Genomic DNA, 9,574 nt, shown 5'->3' on the forward strand with positions numbered 1-9,574 from the left:
CAGTTAAGATGTATGTGAATTAGAAACTCTTTTGGTTTTATGTGTTTATGTGAGTGTATACCCACATATACACATATAGATACACATGTGTATATGTGTTTGCGTGTATATATGCATCTATATCTATCTATCTATCTATCTATCTATCTATCTAATCTATGTATGTCTAATGGTAGCCATCTCTAGGGTGGAAGGTGAAAAAAAAAGGAAAAAATGATTATGTTGTATATTTAAAAGCAATAGCTAGTTATACACAGTAGATTTGAAGTTACATGTACAATTGTCTTTTTTGTTATACTGTATTATAAAAATGCTTATTTCACAAATAACAAATATAAGAATTAAAAAAATCCTTTCACATCACTCAAAGTTGGGAAAGGGATTAGAAACCGAATAAGATGAAGGACCAGTCATTTGATAAATTGTTGGTTATTGTTGAACATGTACACACCTAGAGTGAAGCACTAAATGTCCTTGACAGGTACAGTAAGCATGAAAGTGGACTTAGGATTTGGATGGTGAGATCCTGTTTGCAGACAATTTTTAGTCCTCAAGCTCTTTGCTGCATTTAGCATTATTGACCATCTTCTCTTTCTGTGTATTCTCTCCTCCTTGTTCCCCCCCCCCCCCCAATTCTTATACTTATGATTGTTTCTTATTTTTGTTTATAGGACAATCATCATCCACTTCCCACCATGTATGTATGAGTGTAAACCAAGGTCCCCTACTGCTCTCTCTCTCCCTCCCTCCTTCTCTCTCTCTCTCTCTCTCTCTCTCTCTCTCTCTCTCTCTCTTCAAAGCTGCCCCCAACTCTTATCATTTAATTGCTACACATACTCACTCTCCCCAACCACATGCAGTTTTTATGTTTTTGGTAGAAAAGAGTGAGGATTAGGGGCAGCTAGGTGGCACAGTGGATAGTGTACTGGTCTGGGAGTCAGGAGGAAGTGAGTTCAAATCCAGCCTCTGACACTTGGCGCTTCCTAGCTGTGTTACCCTGTGCAAGCCATTTAACCCCCAATTTCCTCCAAAGAAAAAAAAGGGTGAACATCAGAGGATAAGCAAGTATGAGTGAGTTGTAATGTACTTTACAAATCTCATTACTTCGTCTTTTCTCCAAAACCTACTGTTCTTTAGAACTTTCAAGTTACTGTCCAAGGCAGTTCCAGTCTTTTAAGGTCACAATTTGGTGTCAGTCTTAACACCTAATGCTCCCTTATTCTACCTTTCTAATCTGTTGCCAAATCTGTTCCTTCGACCTCAATCTTTTCCCCCTTTTCTGAGTTCACACAAATTTTCTATTCCAAGCTTCAGGGTCTCATCAGTTCTTGTCTGTACTTTCATAAGAGCCACTTAATTGGTTTCCCCATCTCTGATCTCATCTCTACAATCTATCTTCTCTATTCACATACCATTGGTAAGTGTGACTATGCTACTCTACTAAGAAGGTAGCAGAGGTTTTAGGATCATATTTTCTACCTTTATCTCATCCTATCAAATATTTTATGAAAGTTTATAATTTAAAAAATTATTTGTACTGTCAAGCATCTGAAAATGATTAAATATACAAATATTGAGGATCCATATCCCTTTCCCCAATACCAAATAAGAACATGCAATTAAAAAAGAAAGAACTTGGGGGAACAGAGTCAAGATGGCAGAGAAGCAACAGGATTTCCTTGGGTTTCTGCTCCCACCTCCTCCAATTCATGTAAAAAACAACCCTAAACAAACTTTGGAGCTACAGAACCCACAAAATGACACAGAGAAGCTAACCTCCTGCTGAGGACAGCCAATCAGGTCGGCAGGAAGTGGTCAGTGCAGCACTCTGGGAGCCGACCCCAGCTCAGCCTGAGCCAGAGGTTTTAGCCTCAGGGTAGCCTGACCAGCTGCTGGTTGGAGGGACTTCAGATCACCAACAGATGTGGCAATTTTCAGAATTGTCAACCCATAGATGCTAAGGACAAAGTGAGAGGTCAGTGCAGTGTGGACTTTGTGATCCAGTAGTTTGGGAGTATGGTCCAGCCTTTACCCCCTGGAGGGAGAAGCAGCTGAGGCACTGTGGCCATGCAGCCACTGCCATGTGGCTGTGTCAGACCTCCTGGCCTGCAGGTTGTAGGGGGACCAAGCCACCAGTCCGAGGGTGTAATCGCTCTTGCTTTAACCTTCTTGGATCTGGATCACGGTCTAGGGTGGAGGTCCTGGGGTGAGTGACCAGTTTGCCAGAGCTTGTCGAGGCTTCAGAGAGGGCAACCAACTAATAGCTCCAGTACCTGAGAAAACCCCAGAGATTTGGGACAAAGTTCCCCTATCTGGTAGCAGAGTTCTACCATGGCAAAAAGCCAAAAAGTCAAGTAATTGAGTGGCAACATGAGAAAGCAAAGGAAGCAAATCAAGCAGAGCAATCCAACTTTACAATTCTATTTTGGGGACAAAAAGTTTCAAAGCATGGAACAGGAGGAAGACAGTGAAGTCAGAACTCCTGCAACAAAAGTTTCCAAAAAAAAATATGAGCTGGTTACAGGCCATAGAGGACCTTAAGAAGGATTTTGAAAACCAAATAAGAGAAGTGAAGGAAAAATTGGGAAGATAAATGAGAACGATGCAAGAAAATTTTGAAAAGAGATTCAACAACCTGACTGAAGAAAATGACACCTTAAAAAATAGACTAACTCAAATGGCAAAAGAGGCTCAAAAAGCCAATGAGGACAAGAATGCCTTAAAAAGCCAAATTTGCTAGATGGAAAAAGACTATCAAAAGCTCACTGAAGAGAATCATTCCTTCAGAATTAGATTGGAGCAAATGGAAGCTAGTGACTTTCTGAGAAATCAAGATACTATTAAACAGATCCAAACAAATGAAAAAATAGAAGGCAATGTGAAATATCTCATTGGGAAAACCACTGACTTGGAAAATAGATCCAGGACAGATCATTTAAAAATCATTGGACTACCTGAAAGCCATGATAAAAAAAAGAACCAGCAATCATCCTTCAAGAAATTCTCAAGGAAAATTGCCTTGATGTTTTAGAACCAGAGGGCAAAATAGAGGTTGAAAGAATCCACCAATCACCTTCTGAAACCGATCACAAAAAGAAAACTATTAGGAATATTATAGCCAGGTTCCAGAGTTCCCAGATCAAAGAGAAAATATTACAACCAGCCAGGAAGAAAAAAATTTGAATATTGGGGAAACACAATAAAGATAACCCAGGATCTGTCAGCTTCTACACTGAGGGATTGAAGGGCTTGGAATATGATATTCTGGAGGTCAAAGGAGCTGGGATTAAAACATAGAATCACCTACCCTGCAAAACTGAGTATCATGTTTCAGGGGATAATATGGTCATTCAGTGGAATAGAGGACTTTCAAGCTTTCTTGATGAAAACACCAAAGTTGAATAGAAAATTTGACATTCATTATATTCCTACATGGAAAAACAATAATTGTAACTTATGAAACTTTTCTCAGTATGAGAATACTTGAAGGGAATAGAAATATACATACATACATATATATATGTCTATATAGGAGGGCATATGGCCATATGAATACATATGTGAATGCGTGTATATATGTGTACAGGTATACATAGATAGAGGGCACAGGACCAATTGAATAGGAAGAGATGACACTGAAAAGGTGAAATTAAGAGGTGAGAGAGGAATATAATGAGAGGAAATGGGGAGAGACAGAATGGGGTAAACTATCTCATATAGAAGAGGCAAGGGAAAATGGTTACAATGGAGGGGAAGAACAGGAAGGCAAAGGGGAATGGGTCAACCTAATTCTCATTGAATTTGCCTTAGGTAGGGAATGACATACACACTAAATAGGGTATCTCATCCAACAGGAGAGTAGGGGGGAAGGGGATGAGAGGGGGGATAATTGCAGGGAGGGCAGGCTAGGGGGGAGGGAAGTTAGAAGCACCCACTTTTGAAAAGGGACAGGATCAAAGAAGAGAATAGAACAAGTGGGAGGTGGGGTAGGAGGGAGGGAAATATAGTCTTTCTTTAACAATATATCCACTATGGAAATGTTTTGCATAGCTACACATGTACAACCTACATTGAATTAATTATCTTCTCAGTAAGGGTGGGTGACAAGGGAGAAAGGGAATGAATCTGGAATTCAAAGTTTTAAAATCAAAGGTTAAAAAAATATATATATGTATATACACATGCACACTATTATTATATTATTTTACATGTAACTGGGAAATAAGATATACATGCACTGGGGCATAGAGATCCACTGTGTCCCACTGGTAAGTCAGAGGGGGTATGGGAAAACATAAGGGAGAGAGCAGACTGGAGGAGGGTATTTCCAGTGGGATCGCTATTTTGGAGTGGTGGGTAGGGGAGAAATGGGGAGAAAATTTGTAACTCAAAATCTTGTGGAAATGAATGATGTAAACTAGAAATTAATAAAGCAATTGATAAAAAAATAACTTGGAGATCACTTGGCAAGACTTAGGAGGAATACCATTTGGTGTCTTACCAGCACAACTGGTGTACAGCAAGTCTGGAGTTTAAAAGCCATTAGTACAAACGCAAAAGAATACTTCCATCCTATGACATAACATATCCTTTTACAGAGACTCTTTATTCAACATCTCATTCTCAGTGTTTATAAGTATAAAAGCCACATGGATTCATAAGTGAACCTATAAGATCTCAATTGGCTACAAAGTTCTCCTGCCTAGGCTGTTCATTATTATCCAAGTGGAATCATTTTGCATTCATCCAAAGCAACCTTAGGTTGTTACAAGAAGTCCTTATCTATGACACCATTCTTCAGGCCATCAAGAATTCCCATGATGCATTATAACATAATGGCAGAAATGAATCCTAGGAGATATGAAATAATCTGAAGATAAGGCAAATACTTGTGGGCATTACAACTGTTGCTCACATAGTAAAAAATTCCACCTGGGCCTTCCCTTGTCTGGAGGAGATGGAGATCACACACATTGGACATTTGACTCCAGAGAGCCTGGTTGCTTTGAGCTCATTTGCCCTTTACGCCTGGCAGAAATACCTTCTGGAAGCCAAGCTTGAGGTCTTGGGTTCTAAATGCATAGACGATGGGGTTGAGGGCTGGGGGGATAATGTTGTGCAGCACATTGAAGAGTACAGGGATCAGGGGATACTTTCTCCCTGCCAGGTGGGTGACACAAATAACAACAATGACAGTATAGAAGAAAAGGATGAGGATGAGGTGGGAGCTGCAAGTTCCCATGGCCTTGGATGCAGCTTCTGCTGAATTCAGCTTTAGCACAGAGCGGAGGATAAAGGTGTAGGAAAGGATGATGAGGCTTAAGTCAGCCCCCATTATCAGCACAGCCAGGATCATCTGGCAAATGCTGTTGGGTCTCTTGTCATCACAGGCCAGGCTGGTGACCCCTAAATTGGAGCAGAGGCAGTGGTCTATTTCATTGGAGGAACAGTAATCTCTCTGAGCAGCCAGCACTGGCACTGGGATAACAACCAGTCCATTTCTGAGCACCATGAAAACAGTGGCTTTGAAAACAAAAGAGTTTGTGACAATGGTGGGGTAGCGGAGGGGTTGGCAAATAGCCACATATCTGTCAAAAGCCATGCAGAGGAAGATGCCTGACTCTATGCCTACAAAGCAGTGTATGGCATAGATCTGAGCAAAGCACTCAGGGAGGCTGATGGCCTTGGCATCAAACCAGAAGATGGCCAAAATCTTGGGCATGATGGTGGTGGCCAGGCCTATGTCCACTACAGAAAGAATGCTCAGGAATTGGTACATGGGCTGGTGCAATTTGGGTTCCTTCCAGATGGTGATAAAGATGAGCAGATTGGCACTGATGGAGGAGAGGTAGAGTAATGCCAGGGGTAGAGATAGCCAGTGTTGCCAACTATGGATTCCAGGGAGTCCCATAAGGATGAATTCTTTTACCTGGAAGTGGGATCCATTGATGAGTCTGGTAGCTGGAGTCATCATGCTCTGAGAAAAAAAGTTCCCCAGAATAATTACCCTTCAACATGTTATGTGCCATTCAATAGGTTTATTAGGTGCCTGTTTATATGTGTTGTAGTATTTCAAAGTATACACACTATTCTAGCAGTAGAACCCCTGTCCCTTAAGTCTAAGGAAAATAATTCTGAGATACACACTACAAGGATCCAGGGTGTATTAACTGACCAGCTTCTGAGTCCACACACACACAACAATGGCTAATAGAAGAGGAAATTGGTGAAGGGCTTTTTCATGGGTGAAATCATTCTATGTGTAGTACTATTGATCATGATCATTCCTTCCATGTTCTTTATTCTCAAGACTACAGGTAACTTATGACAAAATGTGGTACACAAAACTTCCCTGGGGTCCCAGGAAACAAAAATTTACATACAAATTATTACACAAGGGAAAACTATCACAGAACAGGTGATCCTGATGGCCCTTCTATTGTGTTTTGAAGATTTTTATTTCTGCTTACTTGTGCTCCCTATTTCAAGATAATTAAGTCTGAAGTATTGGTGTACTGGGCTTTCTTTTAAAACAGTATCTAGGAGCCCAGGTCTCTTCCTGGACCTGTCTTTGAATTGCATGTTCCCTAGCCTTTTGCTAAGACTGATTATGGCGGAGGGGTTAATGACAACAGCTATTCCTCTCTCATCTCTATAGCTCAATTAATTACTCTGCCTCTAGCAGGAAGAAAAATAGGTACATGGAAGTATTCATCCACCTTTCCTCCCAGACGTTTGAGCTCCAGTGTCCTACTGCTCCTAGCACTTTTCCCTAAAAGGGCATACCCTCTCACTCACCCATGCCCTCCTCCAGCCTCACCTTGAACAATATAGTTCCCTCAGTTATTCTCTCAGTCAACCTGATCCGAACCTGAATCTGGTTCTATGAAAACCTGTGCCAAGTGAGAACATAAGAAATATTCTCCCTTCCCCACCCTACCCCGCCCCCAAGGTTTATACCATCATCACTCTTGCTCTCAATGGGTTTTCTCAAGGAACTGCTTCCATAATTTGTGGTGTCCAGTTATATAGTGCTCTGCTACTGGGAGAGGTTCCTAAAGTCTTCATTCAAGGTGTCTTGGTTTATCCTATTACAATTACTTTGTCTTAGCTAACAATAATGCCTTTTAAGTAGCAGAGCTCATTGACATTCTCTTAATGTCCCCAAATTCCCTAAATCACCTGCTTTCTACTTTTCCTTTCCTACTTTTTGCTACAATCATATGTAGGTGTACTTGTTCCACTACTACCTCCCCAAACAATTATAGTTTAAACTCAATGATAACAGAAATGGGTTTATGATTTATCGTGTCATGTACATATCAGGGAGCTAGGTGGTACAGAGATTAAAGCACTGGATTGGGAGTCGGGAAGACTGAGTTCGAATGCTGCCTCAGATACTTCTTAGTTGAATGAACCTAGGCAAGTCGCTTAAACTCTCTCAGCCTCAGTTTCCTCAACTGAGAAAATGGAGACGATAATGATAGTATCTATCTCTCAGAGTGGCAGAGAGGAACAAATAGAATAACATCTCTAAAGTATTACATGATGTTTTAAGCTAGCATTTATATTTAACATGTCCCCCAAACCTAATAGCATCTAGGGCATGGTAGCAAATTAATATAATTGTTTACCAACATGGATTAAATCAGTCATGTTCTCTGTGATTGCTGCTCACTGTCGTAGTTAATGTGTAACAGGAGTCATTTCATGTGAAGATGAGGTAGTAATTCTTTTTTTTTTTTTTTTGCCTTTTGGAGGGCAATTGGGGTTAAGTAACTTGATTACACGCCTAGATTTGTGTGTGTGTGTGTGTGGGTGTTAAGTGTCTGAGGCCAGAACTGAACTTGGGTCCTCCCGACTCCGGGGCCAGTGCTTTACTCACTGCGCCACCTAGCCACCCTGAGGCAGTAATTCTTGCAGTTTGTAAATTCAATAAGTCATTCATATTATATGGAAGTGAGAAAAATGAATATAATTCTAGCATTTAGTAATCCGAGTATGATGGTGATAATTGTGCTATCCTCTACCCTGCTTTTTTCTGATTTAGAATTCCAAACTCTATTCTCATGGTAGCATTTAAGATGAGACAGTAGAGGACCAAGGTTAACAAAGAGGAAAACAATATAGATTTACAAAATTTCTATTGCAGCTCTTTTTATTATAGCCCCAAACAAGAAACTGACAGGATGCTCTCCTAATGGTGCATTACTGAAAAAGTTATGGTGTATGCAGATAATGGAATAATATTACTCTATAAGAAATAATAAAATAGTTTCAGAAGTAATTAAAAAGTCCTCTGTGAATTAATGCAGACTGAAGTGAGTAGGACAAATGATAACAATATAGATAAAAACACCGTTGAAAGACTTTAGGACTCAGGTCGATATGCTGATTAATCTTCAGTCCACAAGATTGAAGATGAAACATCCTACAAATCTACTGGCAGAGAAGTGATAGACTTCAAAATGAGAATGATTCATACATATTTGGACTGACTGATGTGAATCTTTGTAGTTGATAAACCATACATATTTGTTAGGAGGGTCTTTTTTTTTTTTTTTTTAATGGTTCTATTGGTTTGCAGTGGGAGGAAGAGATAAGAAATCCTGGCAACAATCAAACAATTGATTAAAAATAATACCAAGATTCTATAGTTGTAAAATTGTAAAGGTGTTCAGGCATGGACCCTTGCTACCCTGATTCAGACAAACAGTTCACACATCTCTGAGACCTTTCCTTTTTCCTGTGAAAGCTTTTTAGTCTAGCAAACAGGACTAAAATGCTGCCTTGTTCTCATCTAATTAGAACAATCCTCACTCAGTCTTAGAGAATGTTATGCGACCATTTCAGTTTTCTGTTAGGGGATCATTAAATGACTGATGTTTGACCCGCAGAGAATTCTTTTATCTGGGTGCTAGTTCTAATTCAATACCAACACAACCCTGCCAAGCTCCCCCTACCCATATGGCAGTTGAGTCTCTCCCTTCTTTGGTCATTTCATGGTCAATTTCGGGTAAAAGGAATGAGTTTTATCACTACTACCACCACCCTAGGTCTTTGTCATTCACTAGGAGAATCAGAGCAAAGTAGGACTATGGTACTCACCATGACCATTGACAGAGATGTGGGAGGCTACAGTAATTGACCCTGCAGGAGTTGTCAAGGAGCTGAGTTCAACTCAGAGTAAGCAGTAATTACAGGCTCACAGGGGAGAAACAGGGATTTTATAGTCCAGGCAAAGCAATTGAAAGGGTTTTAGGAGGGATAGGAAGCACAACAGCTACCCAATTAAAGATAGGAGGAAGGACTAAAAGAAAGTTACTGCCTCAAGGGAGTCAAGGGAGGTCAACCCAGGAGGCAGACTAAATCAGGCCATTGATTCTACTGACATTAATTATAGTTTGACTATGCAGTACAGAATGCTTTGATCTATGAAAAGTGAATGCCACTGAAATATATGCCAAGTACAATTTTTCTTGCTAGTCATTTTTAAATTTGTGAGGGTAATTTCAGTACTTCGAGGAAGCATCTAACAAATTTTCTTGAAAACAAAACCTCTTAGTGCAAAGAA

General features: G+C 40.2%; 1 protein-coding gene across 1 annotated transcript; it reads right to left on the reverse strand.

Moving 5' to 3' along the window:
• Positions 1-4,587: 4,587 nt before the first annotated feature.
• LOC138177586 (olfactory receptor 56B1-like) lies at positions 4,588-9,226 on the reverse strand. Its single transcript, XM_069108799.1, has 2 exons — positions 9,109-9,226; positions 4,588-5,977 (listed from the first exon to the last, which is right to left on the reverse strand). Exons 1-2 carry the CDS (start codon positions 9,115-9,117, stop codon positions 5,012-5,014), a joined length of 975 nt encoding a protein of 324 aa, XP_068964900.1. The 5' UTR covers positions 9,118-9,226; the 3' UTR covers positions 4,588-5,011.
• Positions 9,227-9,574: the final 348 nt, after the last annotated feature.

Source organism: Petaurus breviceps, unplaced genomic scaffold (assembly GCF_028583685.1).
Source record: "Petaurus breviceps papuanus isolate PSGF00001 unplaced genomic scaffold, PetGlider_PUasm1.0 90444, whole genome shotgun sequence".
Lineage (NCBI taxonomy): Eukaryota > Metazoa > Chordata > Mammalia > Diprotodontia > Petauridae > Petaurus > Petaurus breviceps.